The sequence below is a fragment of the Gasterosteus aculeatus genome, chromosome 18, assembly GCF_964276395.1.
Source record: "Gasterosteus aculeatus chromosome 18, fGasAcu3.hap1.1, whole genome shotgun sequence".
NCBI lineage: Eukaryota > Metazoa > Chordata > Actinopteri > Perciformes > Gasterosteidae > Gasterosteus > Gasterosteus aculeatus.
The window spans coordinates 13,330,252-13,352,234 of NC_135706.1; the positions used below are offsets into that span (position 1 = coordinate 13,330,252).

General features: G+C 46.1%; 2 protein-coding genes across 3 annotated transcripts; one reads left to right on the forward strand and one right to left on the reverse strand.

Annotated features, from left to right (window-relative positions):
* The first annotated feature begins 293 nt into the window (after nt 1-293).
* On the forward strand, nt 294-5,482 carry ndufaf7 (NADH:ubiquinone oxidoreductase complex assembly factor 7). Its single transcript, XM_040161021.2, has 10 exons — nt 294-880; nt 1,367-1,527; nt 1,900-1,980; nt 2,130-2,240; nt 2,462-2,675; nt 2,868-2,926; nt 3,113-3,226; nt 3,637-3,780; nt 3,984-4,157; nt 4,351-5,482. Exons 1-10 carry the CDS (start codon nt 820-822, stop codon nt 4,576-4,578), a joined length of 1,347 nt encoding a protein of 448 aa, XP_040016955.2. The 5' UTR covers nt 294-819; the 3' UTR covers nt 4,579-5,482.
* On the reverse strand, nt 5,284-21,676 carry LOC120808250 (serine/threonine-protein kinase D3-like). Of its 2 annotated transcripts, XM_078093430.1 has the most exons (20): nt 21,469-21,659; nt 20,714-20,762; nt 20,049-20,604; nt 16,150-16,288; nt 14,952-15,083; nt 14,385-14,533; nt 12,904-13,093; nt 12,741-12,818; nt 12,101-12,239; nt 11,583-11,706; nt 11,252-11,329; nt 10,007-10,283; nt 8,458-8,510; nt 8,001-8,073; nt 7,813-7,919; nt 7,584-7,745; nt 7,327-7,425; nt 6,977-7,244; nt 6,605-6,690; nt 5,284-6,265 (listed from the first exon to the last, which is right to left on the reverse strand). In XM_078093430.1, the coding sequence occupies exons 3-20, from the start codon at nt 20,331-20,333 to the stop codon at nt 6,092-6,094; spliced, it is 2,613 nt and encodes an 870-aa protein (XP_077949556.1). In that variant the 5' UTR covers nt 20,334-20,604; nt 20,714-20,762; nt 21,469-21,659; the 3' UTR covers nt 5,284-6,091. The 2 variants fall into 2 exon arrangements, with proteins under 2 accessions (XP_077949556.1, XP_040016931.2); XM_040160997.2 differs by lacking the exon at nt 20,714-20,762 and having other exon boundaries at nt 21,469-21,676.
* Between the last annotated feature and the right edge of the window lie 307 nt (nt 21,677-21,983).

The window sequence follows — 21,983 nt, forward strand, 5'->3', positions numbered from 1 at the left end:
AGGGAGGGGGGTTGATTTTTTTTTCAACCTAAATTACTCTAAACTACTTTCAACATAAATGTGAATATTTCATGGTTGTTTTATTTTGTCGACATATTGGAGTCAAAAGGTTTTCAGAGGGAGAATTTGGATATCTCCTTTCATCACTCCATAATTCAATGAAAAGTGTTAACAGCCATCAAAATTAAACATTTGAAATTAACGGAAAAACAAGAATAGAAATTTACTACAATTTGTTAAATGTATTAAGTGTATATTGCTGTTTTAACATCGTAACTAAAATCGTGGAAAACGAATGGTGTTTTATTGTGAAAGGTTCCCCGGATGTTATCGCGGATAACTTAACTTCCTTCACTCTGTTAGCATTAGCATCTCGCTATTTCACAAGGATTGTATTGCTTTAGGGAACTGTAAACGACAGGCAGACGCAAATACCAAACGCATATTGGTACAATTTGTACCGAAGATACAATTTTGTTTTACAGCTGTGGTTTCGTTAATCTTTAACGGTTGGCGTAGATGTAGCTAACATAGCTAATGCTAACCAGCTAGCAGCCATTCGACCTAACGTTAGGTTAAGAGACTTGTAGCTACGGTAGCTAATGCTAACCAGCTAGCAGCTATTCTACCTACGGTTAAGTTACTTGTAGCTAATGCTAACCGACTAGCTGCTATCTTGTCAAGAGCAGAGTTGCACCACGAGGGTAAAAATAAGTTTATTTACCCGTTTCTTCTTTAATAATGGTACCAAGACCAATAGTATATCACATACAATATAAACATTGTCTTAGTTGAATTTATATCAGTACAAACAGCAGAATGGGGCCTTGTTTTGGTGTTAAAACACAGCAGCTGATCAGCAGAGTCTTCAGCAATCCAGGTCAGTGCAGTGATCAATACTGATTTTATTTTGATCAACGTAGACACGTACTGTGGAACCTACGGGCTGTGCAATATTTTGCATGTTTTATCATCTCTTAACTGTATCCCTTATTTCTTCGCTTACTGCTGAGAAACAGATTACGTTTGTTCACTAGATTTAAATCTGTTGATCAGAATTGTACATCTGTTAATTCATTCAAATTAATTTACACAATTTAACTAACTTGGAAGTTATACATGTTCAGAATATTCATAACATTTTAAAAACACAAACTGCCTCAATCCTATGATTGATATTCATAAATAGATTAATTCTCATACCAAGAAACTTTGGGAAGACCGCTGTTTTCTTTCTTTTTTTTAATCCCCGAAAAAGACAAATTTCTTAACAACACATTTGTCAATGATGTTGGCCTAAATCCAGAATTGTTATTATTATTTGTGAAACATATGTTTATACATTTGTAATGTTTTTGTGTGACAGGGCGATGGCGTGCAGCTCAGTCCAGACTCTTGTGCAGTTCTACTTCAGGTGATGAGAAGCCCCGCCCCTCCATGCTGCGACACCTGACCTCCAGAATAAAAGCCACGGGTCCGATCACGGTGGCGGAGTACATGAGAGAGGCACTCACCAACCCGGTGACGGTGAGTGAAAGCCACGACCATCAACGACATGCGGCCTCCAGCTCCTGGATTAGTTTAGATTCAGGGTGTTGATTCTCGCTACAAGGCATCTGCAATGTCTCGCCCCCACTCCAAAAAGTCTGGAATAAAAAAAATGTTTTTCTCCAACGCACGGCAGTTCCGGACCACACATGCATCAATATACTACCCCCTCTCCCATCGGCCGAACTGTTCGCCGGACTAGTACACCCCCCACCCCCCACACTGATCTGATTCACTACCATCAAACATTTGGTCTTTTTGAGAGGAGTTGGTTTATAAAGACGCCCGTTTGTTCCAAAGAGGCTTCTGTTGTTTCCCGAAACCTGAAATAGTTCCGTTTCTCCCTCTCAGGGTTACTATGTGAGGAACGACATGCTGGGGCCCGACGGAGATTTCATCACGTCGCCAGAAATCAGCCAGATCTTTGGAGAGGTGAGGCGGGAAAAGTGCACTGTGACCAGAAAAAAATGTTCAACTTTAGACTCTTAATTGGTTAATCAGGTTTTAGGAAACGTAAAACACAAATGGGCCGTTTCCTCTTTTTTTTTTTGACTTATTTAAAAGGTGTGTTTGATTGACAGCTGCTCGGCGTGTGGATCGTCAGCGAGTGGATCGGAGCCGGCCGACCCGAGCGGCTCCAGCTGGTCGAGCTCGGACCCGGAAAAGGGTCGCTGGCGAGCGACGTCCTCAGAGTACGAAGCTTCAACTTGTCGGATTTGTTTCACAGATGCTGACTGATACAAATAAAGTTTTGAACGTGTTGATTAGTGAACTTAACAAAGGGGCCGTGAGTCTTTGTGCTAAGCTAATCTAACCAGGTGCACTACAGGGGAATGGGGTCGGAGAATTAACTAGTTATCATCATGTGTTTACCTGTACAATGAAGTGGTGACTTCCTGTGCTCTTCTTCCAGGTGTTCAGTCAGTTGCAGTCAGTGGTGGGCGGAGCCTCTCTGTCTCTTCACCTGGTCGAAGTGAGTCCGGTGCTGAGTCGTCTGCAGGCCCAAAAACTGACCGGCAGCCACAGCCAGGAGGCGGACGCTGAGGACGAGCCGGTGTACCGCCGCGGGGAAACCGCTGCCGGGCTGCCGGTGTCCTGGTACCGCCGCTTGGAGGACGTCCCCACAGGTACACCGGAGTGCGTCCCTCTCATTGCACTGCAGCGGGGAGTGTCTGTCCTCTGTCCTGGTTCTGGTCCTTCTGGGCTTCGCTGCCTTCAGCGGTTCTTGTTTACTGATCTATAGAGGATCAGGACTAAACAGAGACTGCTCCATGTAGGATCAGTGCTAACATTTCAATTCTGTCTTCTTCCGTTTTCAGGATTCAGCATCTTTCTCGCTCACGAGTTCTTTGACGCTCTGCCGATCCACAAATTCCAGGTTTGTATTAAAGCTGTTCTGTGAAGAACTTAATGATCAGCATTTGTTTTTCTTTGATTACTTTGGTTGATGTTTTGCGGGTGAGGGATTCCTCCTGTGACCTCAGGGCCAGCGTGTCATTACACCACACCGCCACCGGGTGGAGCCGAAGCGTCCCGGCACTGAGGTGACGTTTTGTGTTCCCAGAGGACGCAGAGAGGATGGAGGGAGGTGATGGTGGACATCGACCCGGAGAAGACGGAGCAGCTGCGGTTCGTCGTGGCTCCGTCACCGACTCTGGCCTCGTCCACGCTCGTACAGGTGAGAGAACCGGAAAGGAAGACGCTCCAACGTCTGCAAGAGGGAGCTCGTGAAAACAGCACAAATGTCAAGACTTCTTAAACTTAACAGAGTTGATTTAAACTTCTTTAATCCTCTGAATTCCATCAGATGAATTCTGAGGTTTTTTTCTTAATAGCCTCCGTCGCGTGTTTTCTGCCCACATTTAAACCGCCTATAATTTAGCGGTCGGTTTTGATTCCTCTCTTGCTCACGTTGAACTTCCTGCCTGACATCCTCTTCATCTTGTCATCATTGTCGTCTCCATGAGGGGTTCAGGCTCCGACACAAAATCCTTTACTTAGAAATAAAACAACAATCTGTTTGCGTGTGACTGGTGGACAGAGAGAGAAGTGATTCATTATTTATTTGTGTGTGTGTGTGTGCGTCAGGCGGATGAAAGGCGGGCTCACGTGGAGGTGTGTGCGGAGGGCGGCGTGCTGGTGCAGCAGCTGGCCCGGCGCATCAAAGCTGACGGCGGCGCAGCGCTGATCGCCGACTACGGCCACGACGGAACCAAGACGGACACCTTCAGGGTGAGGGGGGGGGCCCTTATGAGGGAGCACCTGTCGGAGAGGAAAGCTCAGTTTGAGGTTACCGTGGTGACCATTTGAGATTCAGACCTCAAAGCGGCATCTCTTCAATATTCACACCATCATTTAAATAAACTGAGCAATACAAAGCAGTTTAATGAAGCACATTTTCTCGCGGTGACACTTTGCTCGTTGTTGCTCGTCAGGGTTTCAAAGGCCACCGGCTCCACGACGTCCTGTCCTGCCCCGGATCGGCCGACCTCACCGCCGACGTGGATTTCAGCTTCCTGCGGCGGGTGGCGGGAGAGGGCGTGGCCTGTCTGGGCCCCGTCACGCAGAGGACCTTCCTGAAGAACATGGGCATCGACTCCCGAATGCAGGTGACCGCGTTCTGCCCACTGACCTCGGGAGTGTCGTCCATCCGATCGGTTCATTTGCCCGAGATATTGTGGTTGTTGATTTATTTATAATATTCGAGTGAAGATAATCTGTCACAATAAATTACATCTCTGATGTTTTCCTTTCTACTTCCCTTGTTCACAATGATAAATGGAGTTCTTTGTTCCCCTGCAGGTTCTCCTGAGGAGCTGCAGCGACGCGTCCACCAGGCAGCAGCTTATCGACAGCTACGACGTGCTGACCAACGCCGCTAAGATGGGCGAGCGCTTCCTCTTCTTCTGCCTGCTGCACCGCGGCCGGCTGGCCCACCCGCCCCGCCCCGACGGGCCCAAGCTGGAGATCAGGAAGAAGAGGCCGGCGCCGCCGCCTGTGGCCGGATTCACGGAGCTTAGCTTCTCCTGAATGAGGTCAAGCTGGTGGGACAGAAAGGACAGAAACTAGAGCTTATTATTGTTTATTGTCCAACTGGTGATACAAAAACAGCTTTTCTTTGGTCTTTACCATGTTGACATTAAGCATGCTAGCATGCTAAGCTTAGCGAGGGACAATGCTACATCAGAACCACCAAAAGAATACCTGAATTGTTCGTTTCTGCATCGCCGACCTACCTGCTGCACCGAGAGAGACCTGTGACTGAAGGTCAGAGGTCAACCTGCGCTGCCTTGACCCACGTATTGAAGCAGTTCGCCGAGTTTCTCCTCCGGTGGAAAACGGTTCGGTTCCGTTTGTGTGAGAGACGGTTCCGGATCAGTAAAAAAATGATCGTTTTAAACATCATTTTCTGCTTTTTTTGCCTCAAACCAGACCGGTCATACATTTGTGGAGTTTATCATTAAACCATAGTTTTGAATATTACTTAATTCTGGATTAGAACCATTGGAGAAAGATTTTCTCTGTCTCAGTTTGTGTTTTATTTTATAAACTATCAAATGTGGAGTATAATGTTCTTGGTTTACTGAATATTGTAAATTAACTAAAATATTCTGAAGGGTAAAAACATTTAAATTAGATATTCAAACTTTCCTCTGCTGACCTTTGACCTCTTCCAGCATCTTGTCAAAAAAAAGGACTTGATTTGTATCCTGAAAATAATTTAATCAAAGACAGTTAAATATCAAAGAAAACGATTTAATAATTTCCCATTAAAAATTGTCCACGTGACAAATTTCTTGCAAAAATATAAAAGGTGTAAAACGAATTCTCAGGCTGGGATCCGATAGCAGCTTGATCTTCATCCAAATAGATTCACTGGAAATAACTTCATACATTTGTTTCTCTGCATAAATAAACACTGGCTCTCATAATAACAGACGGATACTAACAGCGTGTCACTAAAATGCTGCTCTTATTCTCTGAGCTTCTGTTAACAAGCCAAAGGATTGACATGTTAGCATGCTACGGTTAGCGAGTGACGATGCTACGTGGAACACAGTATTTTTACTTGACAGTTGTTTGGTTTGTCAGCATCAAGTTCACGTTTTTGCAGATGAACAAAGCTAAAAAGTTATGAGTAGTGAACTCTCCTTTTTTAAGGAGTTTCTCAATAGTGCAAAGACCTCCCAACAGGGAACATCCAGAGGACGGAGCTTATATTCAGATCGTAATCACAACGTCACGTTTTTCTGCTGGTCAGCAAATAGAAAGTCTGCACATCCTCAGGAGATCAGAAACGCAACAACGACGTCATCAAGAATACTAGTTTGAGCTGAAAAAGTCCAAGAAGGTTCTGGATTTGTTCTTTATCGCCGTTCTGCAGCTACAATATTTAATTTGGGGGTAAAAAATTCCCTCCAGCCTTTGGCTCCATTATGGCTCGTAGAAAAAAAAATCTCTCTTCCCTCTTTTCATTTAACTTCTCAGGACGTCTCTTCCAATGTCAATGTCTCTACCCGTTGGAGGGGGGGGCGGGGGTGCCCTAGGGGTCCTCGTCCATGTCGTCCAGGTTGGGCGACATGATGAAGTGTTTGGGGCAGCTGAGGCCTCTCTCGTCGGCGTGCTCCTCCCAGCGGGCGTCGTCGCTCTCGTGGGTGATGTAGCGCTCGCCGCGCCGCGTCTCAAACTCCCGGAGGTCCAGCCAGGTCTGATAGTCCTGTGGGGGGGCATAAGCACATAATGGTGATGTCACCTGTTGGTTTGGGGGCCGATGTTATGAAGCAGAGTGTTCTCTTGTAGAGACCTGTCAATCACAGTAAGCCCCGCCCTAAAGCATCCCCTGCTTCATGGTCTGTTTGACTCTAAATGGACCAACATTCACTAAATGAACATCATGCTGTACTGAAGACCTGAAACTAGAGATTGAGAACTGGGATTTAAAGACAGGAACCAGTTTCCCTGAATAAAACCTTTTCTCCATCATTACATTGTGCAACGTTTTCTGCCTGTAAGGTTTTCGTCGTGTTAAAACACAAGGATGTAGTGAGGTGATCACCTGCAGCCAGGGGTGACTCAGCGACTTGTCCACGCTGTAGCGCTTCCTCATCTTCACCTGCAGCAGGTTGTTGATGAGGTCCGTGGCTGTGAGGAGGAACAGACACTCATTTTAAATGCTGAATACAAACATTTCTAAGATGAAACGTAAAACAGACGTCTGACATACTTCACAGTTGATTAAATGACATTTTAAAACTGCTTTGAGGCAAAATTTCTACAAAATTATAATATTCTACATCCTGCAAATCCAGGTCAAGAAAGTTTCTGTTTAACTAAAATACACTTAAAATAATGACACATTGTTAAAATAAGTTTTATTGTAAATCCACTCGACTCATCGGTTGATGAAATGACTCCGTCGCGTCCTCACCGTGCTCGGACACCTCCCTCCACGGGTTGGACGGGTACATGAAGGCGGCGTTCTGGATCTGGTCGTTGATGTCCTCGTCCTCGTTGAAGGGGAAGGTGCCGCTCAGGCTGACGTAGACGATGACCCCCACCGACCACATGTCCAGGGAGCGGTTGTAGCCTTTGCTGCGCAGCACCTCGGGGGCCAGGTAGGCCGGGGTGCCCACCACCGAGCGCCGGAACGACTTCTCGCCGATGATGCGGGCGAAGCCGAAGTCGCAGAGCTTTACCTGGAGGGACAGGTGGAGGCGGAGGGGGGGTTAGGCGAAGGACGCAATAACAGAGACGGAGCTCTCTTGGGGGGGTTCTGACCTGAGGGAAGGGCTCCGCAGAGGCCAGCAGGACGTTCTCCGGCTTCAGGTCACAGTGCACAATGTTCTTGAAGTGGAGATGTCTGAGGGCCACCAGGATCTGTGGGACAGGAGCTCAGTGAGCAGGGGACACCGAGGAGACCCTGAGGGTCCTACAGGAGAGTCTGAGGTCCTACGGGAGACAGTGAAGGTCCCACGGGAGACCCTGAAGGTCCTACATGAAACATTTTCAGCGGGTGGCCGCTGGTGGTCCCTCACCTGTGTGACCAGGAACTTGGTGAGGCGCTCGGGCAGGCGGCTCTTCTCGCTGGACAGAATCATCTCCAGCATGTCGCCGTGGAGCTTCTCCATGACGACGAACACCTGCTCGGGGGTCTCGAACATGCAGTCCAGGTTGACGATGCCCGGGTGGTGCAGGTTCTGTGGGCGGAGACGTTTAGCCGTGGATCTCAAGTAGCTGTTGTCTGTTTTATGTTACTCGTCCTACCTGCAGGATGGCCACCTCGTTCCTCAGCTGGCTCTCCTGCTTGGTGGGGAACCTCATTTTGTCGATGATTTTGATCGCCACGTCCCTGCCGGACTTCCTGTGTTTACCTGCGGAGGAGGAACAACTCAGATCTCCACTCCTCTGGGTTTTCATTGATTTGGACTGTGGGGAAGTTCTGAGCCTCTCACCTCCGTAGACGATCCCAAACTGACCGGAGCCGAGGACCTCGTCGGCGAAGATCTGGTACACCGAGCTGATGTCCTGTAAAAGAGCACGGCGGTTTCACTGTTTAACGTGAGTCTTTATGACACCAACAAACCGACATTAGAACATTGATTCACAGTACGGAGGCACAGAAGAGCAACAGGGACCTTTTCATCTGAGGAGGAGACAAGAAAACGTGTCTTTTTGTCAGGATCTAAATAGAATCCTCAGGTAGAGATGTGCAGCGTTAGGGATTTATTCACTGATACGCCTAATGGTTTGCTTTTATTATATTCTATGAAAGACAGTTAGATAAATCAATTTAAATCTTTTCTTATCATCATTGTAAACAAGCTTTGAAATCCATTATATTACATGATGTAAATTGTCATCCGTGAGCTGAGTGAATGATTGTGACTGAGACCTGGAGTGAAGACTCACCACGTTCTCTTGGATCTGGGAGTTGGACACTGATATGCTGACGGAGACGTCCTCTGAGGAGACAAACAACATGACGCATAAACAAGGCCTTTTATTTATAAAACCTTCAGATAATTGAAGTCTCACTTCCTAACGATCAACAAATAGTTTTTTTGCAAAAAAACGTCCCGTCTCTTTGTTCAAATACGTGAGCGCAGATAAAAGGGAGCGATGCTCCGACGGGCCGAGGGCGCGTTCTGTTTCCACTGACGAGTATTGATTGCAGATCGCTGACCCGGGGCCCGATCGGGTCGTCCCTCCCTGCGATCAATACCGCCGGTCGGCTGGAGGTGGGCGACTTGATGACGTCCAGGTCATCGCCCGCAGACTTTATGTAACAACTGTGGAGTCGGACTGTGTGCCTCAGTGGAAAAGGCTTTTATTTTGAAATCGAAACAGGTGGCAGCAGTTAGGCGGAATTTAAAAAAACCTACTTGCACCTCATCATAAATGACCATAATGCATTTTAGTCAATTATTTGTACAAAAACAGAAGTATAAATAAGTCCAGACCTCATGCTAAGCTCACTTACAACTGATTACAACAAGATTTTGGTAGTATGAATACAGACAAAACATCTGATAACGTATTGTTTCTATAACATAGTTAACTATAGTTATAAAGTTGTTATAGTTTATGAACATAGTTCATATAACTTTTATTATACTCTGTTTAGAGCTTGAGTAGTTTTATATTTACCTGCTTATTATGTGTCATCTAGTTCCATTCATCTTTGTTTTTGTTATTAACGTTACTGTTATTTTAAAGTGATTATTACAGTGATCAAACTCTCCATTAACTTATTATTGATGTCCGTAATGTCGCCCGACAAAACAAATCTACTGTGGGGAAAAATAAGAAGCTCAACATTAATTACTCAACAGCTGGAAAACACAAAGGTTTTTATAACTTGTTATAACAACAACAGTCCATTTAGGTATTTAATGCAGGAGAGCTCAATTTGGGATTAAATTGAATAAATACACTTTAACCTGAGAAGAATTAGAGCGTAAAATCCTCTGGAATCCCTTCAATCACTTTAAAATGTGTGTGTGTGTGTGTGTTGTATAACAGTCTTCTCATGAAACATAATTTTCCATCTGATATCAAATATACGTTTTCGCATACGAATTCAGTTTTAAAATACGCAAAGATATTTAAAATGTTAATTCTTTATGTTTTTTATCCCTTGGAGGACCTCGGGGATCATGTTCAGAACCACGCTGGATCTTCTTGCTCCCCTCGTGTGTAACCATGGAAACTACGGAAATAGATGATGTCTTTTCGATTCTTCAGGTAGTTTTGGTTTTGGTGTTTCAGAGAATATTAATAAAGTATAAACGAGTGTTCAAAGCTCACCAGTGTTTTGCTAGTTTCATCATCGGCACATTTACACGAGGATATTATCGACATTATTAATACTATTTGCCTTCAATGCATTTCTGTTCTGATCAAAGTGTCTTAGACTCTACAGTCGTGCCTGACAACATGCTCTCCAGCTGTCACTCACTGTGGTCCCGCCCCTGGCCGGGCCCGGCGCCGCCCCCGCTGGCCTTGGGCGTGACGGGCATCATGGCCTGCCGGACGGCCTTCTCCCAGCTGCGGCCCACCTCGCGCCCCACGCCGCTCGGCGCCAGCACGGGGTTGTGTTGGTGGGGGCCGTCCTCCCCGACGTAGTACACCACGTGGGCCGTGATCACCTGGAAGCAGGGCGGGTTGGCGCCCCCCGGCAGGCCGCCCGGGTCCAGAGCCGCCTCCACCCGCAGGATCTCGCACAGGGGGATCTCCTGGGGGAGGGAAAGAAGAGGATTTTGACGGCGCCATGAAGGTTCCTTTCTCCCGTCTTCCCGTTCTCGCTCTACAGACGCGAGTCGGTTGAAAGAGAAGCACGAGGTGCGAAGGACGCCACCCGCACGCCACCCGCACGCCACGCTGACTCCTCCCCTCGCTGGGATGGACTGGGAGACGCTCCCCGAGTCCCAGTGTTTGAAACTTCCCTTCCTTCCTTCCAGATCAAACACAGGAGCAGGAGAGCGGCGTCTCTGTGCCCCCCAGAGGCATTCCAACCTTTTGTGTTTAGCCAAAGTTCACTTAACCCCCCCCCCCATAACTCCCCCCGCCCCCCCTCCCCCCGATCGGCATCGATTCATCACGCCGCTCTTATTAAAAACACAGGACGTGCCTCCGCAGCTTTTGGGCACGAGGCAGCGAGGCGACGGGCCGGAGAAACGTTGGGGAAGCGACCAGGACCCCCCCCCCCTCAACCCTCCTCCCCCCAATCCACCCACGCCCCCCCCTTTCCACCCTCTGGCTTTCGCCTTCAAAGGAAGCGGCGCTTTGTGGTGAAGGTCAGCGGGTCGCCGGTAGAGCGAGATGAAAGGAGCTGGAGACGGAGAGAAGGACGCGATGAGGAAAGGAGCTCATTTCTTATTGTGAGGAAACTCCAAACAAACGCTTTGTTTTTAGTGAGGACCACGAGAGGACAGGTGTTATTTAAGATGCATCATACAGAATTATTAATTTAGCTACACGTGTCTAAAATATGTTGTGTGGAAATAAATGACGGGTTTAGAAAAGGACTCGTTGATTTCCTTGTTTCTCTTATTCCTCTCGCAGTGGAAGGTGACCTGCTCAGACAGCGACGTGTCTGAATGCCTCATGAATGTTAATATGTACAGTATGACCCCCCCCCAAACCCCCCAACGTCGGCGCTTTGTTCCAGTGAAAGCGGATCCGGGCCGAGCGGCTCTCCTACCTTGTAAAACTTGGCTCCACTTTCGTTCTGGAAAAGCGTCAGACTTTTGCTGTCCAGCCGCCAGTAATGTCTCTTCCTCTGGGAAGAGCAAACAACGCACATCAGGACAACAGCTGCACACATTCAGAGCACTATTCAACACACAAGTATATAGAATATATATATATATATATATATATATATATATATATGTTACAGCCACGAGGGCGCATGACCCACACTCTGGATTTCAGGACTCGGTGGGATTGTTTATTGCTTATTGTTTTCACACGTTTAGTGGACGACACACGTTCTCCAACTGTCCATGTGACATGTGATGTGGTGGATGTACCATGTTGTCCCTGCTGGTGTAGTGCACCATCCAGCCCTCCTTCACCAGGGTGCAGCTCTTCCTCTTGGTGTGCTTGATGGACTGAACCACTCGCATCAGAGGGATGTTGCTGCTGGTGCACGGGCTGCAGACACACACGGGAACACAACAACTCATTCAGAGTACTGACTGAAACGGACAAAAAGTTGACTCCTGCACACAAAGTATCATCAAGACGAACAATAAGCTTCTCAAAATGACGGATTTCACAAGTTAAAAAAAAGTAAAAAAGGGACAGAAAACAATTTGAATAACTATAATTAAAGCACTGAAAAAGATTCAAGCTAAAGATTCTAATAAAACAGCCGGCTTTAACTTTAGGAAATGTAAATAGAGCGGAGTCATAGAGTTACTGATGTGCTTTATTCTGCAGGAGTTACCGAAATAACTAAAGTTACCCCCCCAACAGCGAACCAAGAAAGCAAATCAAACTTTTCATTAGTGACAGAATTATTACACATTGATCTTGGGGGGGTCACCTGATGGCTCGGAGCGTCTCGTCGTCCCTCTCGGGTCCCTCGGTGAAGAAGAGCTTGTCGTCCTGCTCGTCCAGGCTGCCGGCGTCGCAGCCGTCCACCTCCATGGTGGACTCGGAGTCCGGGCCGGGACACGCCGGCTCTGGAGCAGCACAAAGAGTCAGAGGACACAACTGATGAGACCCAGAACAACGTGCAGCGTTTATCCGTCACGCTGCAGTTCCTCTAACGGCCCCCGGGGGGACGTCTCTTCTGGACCTTCATGTGGATGCACAGTTCATGGCGTTTAGGAGCTACTTTCACTTCTTCCAACGTCAACATGGAGTTTTATTTTGAAATGCAGCAAGTAGAAACGGTTGGATCCACTTGTTGTTGAGAACTTATCGATTTAGACGTTGAAAACGTTCCAATAGGCCTCTTCACCCCTTGATGAGCTTTTGGTCATTTCAAGGTTTCCTGGAAGCATTCCTCAGTAAAGAAATCATTTTTTATAAAAGAAACTTTTATCTTTGGAACAAGGACACTTTTAGGGTTTTAATAACCTCTGTTGGCTCTTAGTATATGTGCAGATGCTGCCTCACTACATATCATTCTACCCAGAGTGCAGAATGTCCCCCCCCGCTCTTATTGTGTAGGAACTCACCTCCGTTGAAGTCCACCTCCCCGAGGCAGTCACGAGGGATTTTGGCCGCACATCTCTTGTGGCAGTTGAACTTACAATCTAAACAGACGGGAGGGAGTCAAACATTCGTCCACTCAGGTTTGGAGGATCTGGATTGGCGGGTCTTTGTGGGGGGGGCGGTCACCTTTGCACTGCATGCCCTGGCGGAAGAGGCCCTTCAGCAGGCGCTTGCAGAACTGGCAGATGGTGGGACGGGTGTAGGTGTGGACGGAGAAGGTGTGGGGCACTTTGACCCGGCCCAGCACCATCTTCTCCATCCAGATGGGACGGCCACTCAGCAGCGAGTTCCGCTTTGCGGCGCCCAGCAGGGGGCGCTGGGGGAGAGGGGGGGGGGGGGGGGGGGGTTAAAACACCCGTCAGAGATCAGGAGGCGACGCATTTACAGAATGTGATACAACAGATCTTCAGTACGAGAGACAACGAGCCACAAAGAGCTTTTAAATCAAGAGGAAAAAACAGAGACAAATTTTACTGTATAAACGACATTAAAACTAAATATAAAACTCTAAAAACTTGTCAAGGACATTCATATAAATATAATAATCAATAACTCCTCTGGCTTCTTAGTGGCCATTTGAACTTTTTATGTTATTCTCAACAAGCGTGATTATTTATTTATTTAGAAAGGTTTTGCTAGAAAGAAGATATTGGTGCCGATGGAGGAACAATACTTATATATTTATGAGGTAGGTTGTGTGTGTGTGTGGGGGGGGTATTCACAGAAGAAACAACATCCTAAACATGGCTGGATGCTGATGTGTGCGGCCGGAGGAAAATAAGAGAGAAATGCGTCCGAACTGAAACTTCATGGGTCCAAAGTATCAAAGAACAGAGGCGCTTACAATCAGTGTCGCTACTCAATGACTCCGACAGCAGCAGACAGCAGATGTTCCTCACAACACTGTGTGTGTCTGTGTGTGTGTGTGTGTGTGATCGAGCAGATAAAAGTGTGTTTGTTCCAGAGCGCGCGGAGCTCTGACTGGGACTTGGGATGGAAAAATCCAGTGGTTAGCCTGCAGCCATCAGAGAGCATGTGTGTGTGTGTGTGTGTGTGTGTGTGTGACCACTGGGAATGGCTCATTGGTTGCACAACGCAGATCTGCTAGCGTGGAAAGTGTGTGTGTGTCATTCATTAGTCAACCTCTAAACCGGCTTTCGCTCCGCTGACTTCTCCTCACACACACACACACACACACACACACAGTGAACTATCTACTACTAAGCATATCCCAGCATGCAACTGGGGCGGGAGGCCCGCTACGTCCTGACACACATTCACATGAGACCTTCAGGGTGGAACTGGAGTTTTCCCATTCAGCCGACACAAGGAAACAACATTCATTACGTTCATTCGAGTACTGAGCTCACGTATATACGTGTACTAAAGTACGTGTACTAAAGTACTTTTGAGTGACGATGTGGTGACACTTAAAACCGACTGAAGAGCCCCGGTTTAGTTTTGGGTGTCTTTAATTGTTCAGCTTGGCGTCTGTTTTGTGTTTTACTCGATGTTCCCTCTTCTGTTGTGAAGCATGTTGTTACGTTTTACTTCTTTACTTCAAAAGATTAACGAGACCAAAGCAGTATTACTTTGGACACACCCACCTCGTCCTGCGGCACGGGGGTGAACTCGGTGGACGGCGGGCGGGCGATGGCGCCCGGCAGCGAGACGTTGGACAGACGGCGCTTCCTCACGCCGCTGCAGTTGTTGGGGATCTTGAACGCACAGCGTTTGTGGTAGTTCAGCCCACATCCTGAGGAGGAGATCATTCATTCACTTCACCGCTCTGTGGTTAGGCTGCAGGTTAGGCTGCAGGTTTGTCTTCCGGTCCGATGGTTTGATTCCTGCGGCGGGTCGGTCGCGACAAACTTTGTAGTAAGAGATCAAACCCCAGATATCTTTAAACAGTTGTTCAAAGAAAGTTCATCACAGCCAGAAGCGGTAAAAAAGCGTCAGATTTTCCTTTTTCAGACGGTCTTAGAACGCATCGCGTGTGACCAGCGGTTCCGTCAGAATAGATTACCTTTTTTTCTCACAATATGCACAAAAAGAACCAATAAGATTATTGATAAGATAACTAGATAACTATTATGCCCATCTCTACGTCGCCACGCGACCTTACGTGACCCCGTGTGGGTCACCCCCCCCACCCTAGTGCAGCACAGTCTCACCCTCACACTTGAGGCCCTGCCGCACGAGGCCCCACAGCATCTCCCCGCAGTCGTCGCAGAAGGCCGGCGCCTTGTAGGAGTGGACGTAGAGCGTGTGGGGTCGGATCTGGAAGTCCTCGGCTGTGGCCAGAGCTGAAAACAAAAACTATTTTACTATTCATGGAGTTCATTTTTCACATTAGTCTCTTTGTTTAATGATACCTCTTTTCACGTCTTTAGATTAACTACTTGAATTTATTCATGGTGTAAATAAAGTTTTCTAGACTCTGATCATGTGACATTGTAAACAACCAATCAGTGTTTAGATCCACGGGAGGAGACGCTAGTAACGTTAGCCGCATCGCTAACGGATAACCAAGGAGGTTCACTTAGATTGAGATGCCTTTAGGCTTCACTCAGTGAAAATGAGAACTTTATTGTGATGTGTTCATGTGTAATCTGTAAAATGTAGTTTGGGTAAAAAAATGTTTTAACATGAATATAAAATAGATATTATAGATTAATTATGATATCTTTAACTTAACAAGACCTTAAAGCACAATAATGACGAGATATGTTGTGAGATTAGTCAATATAAAAACAATATTTTATCAATTGTTCCATTTCGGTTGGCTTCAAATAACCTGACTTGAAAAACCACGTGAGCTTCTTTTAGTGTAAACGTGATCGAGTGATAAGACGCCTCCTCTGTTATTCCAGAGCAGCGAGCGGCGGACTCGGCGCTGCAGCAGCAGGAAGTGGTCGCGGGTTTGAAGCCCTGGGTGCGGTCTGCAGGCTCCGATCTTCTCCGTGGGATCCAGACCGAGCGTCCGCATGTTTGTCTGTTCAGGTGTCGCTGATTCGACTCAGGAAATGACGACCTCGTACACGATGTTACGCTTTGAGCCGGAGGAAGGAAGGAGATCTGAGGCGAGCTCACCGCTCAGAGGGCCGGGGAATAAAACGGTGTCTTTGGCCTTAACGCGCTTAAGACGTTTGACACAAAACAAAATAAGGATTAAACCTGGATGAATTACCTGGAAATGGCCATTCCTGGTCCCCAGGGGATGAATCCCCCGAAGTTTGACGATTCTCTGTTCTGGCTCAACGATGTTGATATTTATTGATATCAATTATTTGATGGATTACAAAGGGAATGAATCCACCACGAGGGTCAAAATAACACGTGAACTGAGAGCGAAACAGAGTGTTTTCCTACCGGAGAGAACCACCTCCACCAGGTCGCCCTCGTGGATCTCCTCCGCTGAGCTCAGGCGCTGCAGGATGTTGTCCGAGTTCAGGTTGTGGCGAAAGAGGAGGATCTTATCGTACATCCCGAAAAATCCACATTCGGGAAACTGAGGAGGAGGAAGAGGAGGTCAGCGATTCACTTTGACTCAGTGGCAATTTGCTGTTAAAGTCAAACATTCCTGAAAAAAAGAGAATCTGAGAAGGTGATGAGAATAAACTCACAGTGAATTACAGAATAAAACCTATACATATTGTTAGTTTCTTTGATTTATTAACTGCAAACATCCACATCTCTCTTATTAAGACACATTTCTATGTGGTCAAGTAAAACTCATAAGATGAAACCATTATTCTCTGTGTGACGGCGCGTTCAAGGTGGGTGTCGGAGCTTCAGTGTGATAGCGAGTACAGAAAGACAAGTTCCAGTTTGACAGACAAATCCAAAAGGTTTAATAAACTAAATACATACTTCTCCTTTATTATGGAACTAAATTCTTTGTTTTGTTGTAGACTAAAGAGCTATGAGACAAAATGTCTGAGCTATGGATGCAGTGCTGAAAGACAGACAGAGAGAGACATACAGAGACAGACAGGGACAGGCAGACAGATGAAGCAGCAGCTATGAAACCATGACGACTCGCTCATCCAATCACACGACGGCTTGTGGTCAGCTGGTGCGTCCGAGGAGCAACAGCAAGAGTTCTGTTAATGGACAAGAGTGTGTGTTTAATATTTAATACACACTGATCCCCTCTTTGTGGTTGATCCGCCATTAACCAGGCTTACACACACACACACACACACACACACACACACACACACACACACACACACACACACACACACACACACACACACACACACACACACACACACACACACACACACACTTAACTGAATCCACATTTCTGAAGACCCCGCAGTCTTTAGGTTATCGGGGCCACAGAGGTCAAATCCTCCAGGCCGTGCTGTGACCTTTGACCCCGCAGCAGGAGCTGGAACAAGGGGGCCGGGGAGAAGGGGGGGTTCTAACTTATCCATCACCTCTCACTCTGCACAGCACTCATGCCATCAGATGGACTAAGTGTTTTCAAGGAAACCCATAATCCTTCTAAAAGCATCACACACAAACATACATATACACAGACACACACCTTAAAAGTGACAAGCAGTGGGGAGCCAATCAGGTTGCAGGAATTTTATAAGAGTGCGACGTCTAAACGGGGACCTTGTGTCCAGCAGCAAAACTTCATTTATCTATTTTCATTTATTTTTTATTCAACAACCTGTAGCTTTAACATCTGCATGTGATACCTGAATTGTATACTGATACCATGTGCATACTGCAATATCTCCACTGTTTATTCTATAAATCTTTTATTCTGCTCTTTGCATTTCTCCTTGGCTACATTAGGTAAAGTTTAATTGAATCTACTCTCACCAAACGGATCGATTCATGATCCAAGCATTTATTTTAATATGGAGCTTATCATGTTGTGTTTCCGACGAAACAAACAGAACCCTTTCGGCCTTTCAGCTCCAATAAAACTCTCCACACCCAGAGGGGCTGATGGGAAATATGAAGGTAAACATGCGCAGCATCCGCCTTCGCTCAGGAAACAAACAGGAAGAGGCGCCGAGTGGGTCCAAGGTTGTCAGCGTGACAGACGTTTGTTTCATTCGTCCTCTTCAGATACAAGTTAGTAAGAAAAGGGACTGAAACAGAAATAATAAAGAAAAGGGATTGTTTCACTCGCTTCATATTCAAGTTTTTTTTTTTTAAAGATGCTGTTTACCAGGCGGCTGTGTGACCTCTGACCTCTCTACTCTTCGCCTCATCTTAGGTTCACTGTTAATATGAGAGTTCTGCATTTCAGTATAAATGAGCTCATTCAAATCTTCCCCCAAAACTTTTTCATTAAAAACAAGTGATAGACGTCCGTCAGTGTCTTAAAATATTCCAACAAGTACTAAATCTAATTCAAGAATTCTCTAGAAATGAAATGATCATCAACCGGGAAACCAACCACAAACCACAGTAGTGCCTTGTTCCACCTGGTCTCCTCGCTGTTACACAATGACACACGCACACACATCTGTGTCAATCTGACCACAAAAACATCCTCCCTCCTCAGTGTGTGTATGTCTGTGTGTGAAGTGTTTCCTCTGGATCAATTCACCAGATTAAGATAATAAAGTTTCTCTACCTAACATAACGATGTGAATGCAGCTTTGAATATTTTCTTATTTCAGTGTTCAGTGGTCAAAAATGTAACACTTTAAATTTGTATATTAAGTCAATGAGTGTCATTATTACCTCGGATGACCTTATGACACAATTCATTTCATGCAAATGAGCGTCAGGTTTGATTAAACCTGCCAAGACAAAACAAAGAAACCTTAAAGATCTATTTCCTGTTTCAACAGGAAACTGAACCATTTCCTGTTTCTTATCAGATTATCAGGTAAAGAAAGAGCAGGTTAAACGAGCCATTTCTGTTTTCACATTCAAATGTCTGCTTGTCTTTAATGTTCTGATGAAATCAGAGGAAAGTCTGGGTAGAACGATATGCTGCATTCAGGGGCCGCTGGAATAATAAATAAATAAATATTATAAATATTACTAGTATTAGTATTATTATGTATAAATAATATATCGTTCAGTAATATTTTATTTTGATGAAAAGAATATATAACACTGCACAAAGATGTTTTTTGGCTCTGTGTTTGGTCTCCTCCTTCAGGGGGAATATTTGTCTCTTTTGCAGCTAAATGCTTTGTTAGCGTTCTGTCAACAAAAGGATGTGTGTGGTCAGTGTGGCGACCCACAGGGGAGGGGTACTTCCCTACTTTCTCACCCCTCCACCCCCCCCCCCCCCACACACACACACACAGATGGTAGGAAGGAGGTGTAGAACAGCAGTAAATCAGACCTGAAACGGCTTCCCTCCACCCACAGACGACCATCACAGCGCTACGATGTGGACACAAAAGCAGGAACGAGTGAATTCCACTGATGATATCATTTTTTTCTGTAGGCCGAGTTCCATCGTGAGCTCCTGCAGGAAGTTCCTGCTGGGTTCTTTATGCTCTCTCAAGAACAACCGCTGTGAAAGGTCTGCCGCTCCATCGAAGCAGTTCCTCTAGTGACCACCAGCTGGAGCAAAACACCCGGATGGATCGAAGCGAACCAAAAACAAAACAAATCCTCAGCCTACATCTGTACATCTACAAAGAATTCAGCTCTCAGAATTGAATGCTTTTTTGCTGAAGGACCCCCCCCTGCGCACCTCCAGACACAACGCACACAGCTGCGAAACAGGAAGTGTGGAGCGTTGGCGTGGCAACAACGACAACCACAGAGCAACATTCCCTCTCAGAGACTTTTCTCCTCACTCGGCGACGAGAGACGACAAAAGCTGCGTGCAATGCCTCTAAGAAACCATTCACACCGACTGGAGGACCTCTGCAGACTAACCAATCAAGCAATCAATCGGTCAATCAGTCAGCCAATCACTGAAAGGCTGGTCGAGTAGCAGCAGCAGGAACCAGAGGATCAAATGAGGGCATCGCCGGGTTTTCCCCGCTCTGCAGAACAGAAGGATGGTTTGCTGCAAAGTGTGTGTGTGTGTGTGTGTCAGTGACGTGACGGGAAACACACTCAAAGCCGTAAACACGGGTGGTGCGCTCAGTGCAAGTGGTAAAGAACAGCTCATGAAGTTAGCGTGGAGAGCAGAGGGCTGAAGAGCCGCTTTGAGGAAAAGCTGCGCCACGTTTTACCAAGAATATTCTAACCTACGGGCCGGTGTGAGTCAGAACCGACGGCGTGTTTCGGGTGTCGAGATCCGGTCGGACAAACAAGCGTACCTTGTGGTCCACGATGGAGCACACCAGCTCCCTGACGGCGGCCAGCGAGTGCTCTCCGGCCTCCAGGGTGACGGTCTCCCTGGTGAGGCCGATCTGGACCAGGAAGGAGACCCCGTGGACGGACCCCCGGGAGCCGGTGGGGCTGGGGGCCGTCGGGCTGCTGTCGGAGAGCCGGCTGCAGAGCGTGGCCGGCGGGCTGGGGGACGGCGTGGGCGGGGCGGCGTGCTGGGTAAGGAGTGGGGAGGAGCGCGGCGAGGCTGGTGGCGGCGGGCTGTTGTCGGCCATCTTGGCCCCTCTCTCTGTGGCGGGGTCCGGGTGGTAGGAAGGAGACAAAAACAAACAAACCGAGCTTCGGCTCCTTTTTTCTGTCCCCGGTCACATTTCTCACCGCCGAAACACAGCGTGAAAATGTTTCCTGTCACTGACGGGCATCTCCGAGACGAAAGCGCAGCGAGGTAGAAGAGATCCGAACTTTAAAGAGGTACAACGAAGTGAGGCCTCAGGGCTCCTGCTGGGTGACACTGTAGATGTGAGGAAAGCAGATCCGTGGTTTCACCTGTGGAGAATCCAAAGAAGGAACGTGAAAGGGATTCATACTTCCTTAACTTATTAAGTGTATATATATATATATATATATATATATATATATAAAAATGTGTTATTACTCAAAACGTTTGCTGACGCTCTGCTTTTACATCAGTTGGTTTGGTGTCCCTGTTTTAGGGTAAAAATGATCAGAAGATCAGAAAAATACCATCAGTATCAAAATACCATTAGTTCCCAATTAAGTCTCTATCATTTCCATCGATGCAAAATGTTGTAAAGAATAAAGATATTGATGAATGTCTCTTTAAGAATGAATACAGCTGCACAGCGTCAGAGAGCCAGACAGCGGACTGAAAGTGGAACAAGTTCAGTACATAAAAAAGATGTGCAGAGATAATAATCTTAGATGTGTGCGAGTGCGATGCGTCTAATGGAGGATTTACTTTCAAACACCTCAGCTGCAGAAACTAAAACTAAGAAGTGAAACTGCTGCTGAGAACGAACCAAAAGCTCCAGTTGATTAAATGATCAATAAAATAGATCAATAGTCTCATAATAGTGAACATTGAAGTTAACCTAAGATCAAAACCACTGTAAATAGTCCAGAAATTAGGAAAAAGTGAGGATTTCAGTTCAATAGCAAACATTAAAATCATTTGACTCATGATGAACATAAATGTGACATTTAATATAACTTTGTACGGTGTATTGTTGTAAACTTAAAAATATCTATATATACAGAGAGATATATATACAGCTATATAGAAGGATAGATATATAAACAGGCTATATAAGATTTATCTAAATCTATAGAAATAACGTTTCGATTTAAAGCAACAGGTCTGTTTTCATACGTCATTAAAGGGATCGTTACCTCCGTTCCGTTTCCATCGGCGAACAAACAAATATAACGTTAAGTGGCGTAAAGTCTTCTCCTTGTTTGTTTTCTTTTCTCGTTTTACTGCAAAACTTGTTTTCCCTCCGCGAGACACACAAATAAAAAAAGGCCCCGCGTGCGGCTTCACCGAGCAGCTCGCGCTTCATCGGATCTGAACATCTGAGAGAAAAGAATCCGCCGCTCATACGGGGGGCGGAGCCTCCAGCGGGAAGAGGTCTCACTCTGACGCGATTATATAGTTTATTGAATAATATATATATATATATATATATAAAGAAATAAAAGGAAATCAGTTAGTAAGTAATTATTAAAGTAGTTTGGACTACTCTTTCCAAGGATGTCGCGTATTAGCTAATGTAGAGCTATGTTTAACTAAGCTAATAAATGCTCATCTACATTAAATAAAGTACTGAGCTAATGCTAGGCAGCAGATATACTGATACTGTTGTGTGTATAATGTTGAGTGTTAAACATACTTTTAAAAAGCATTG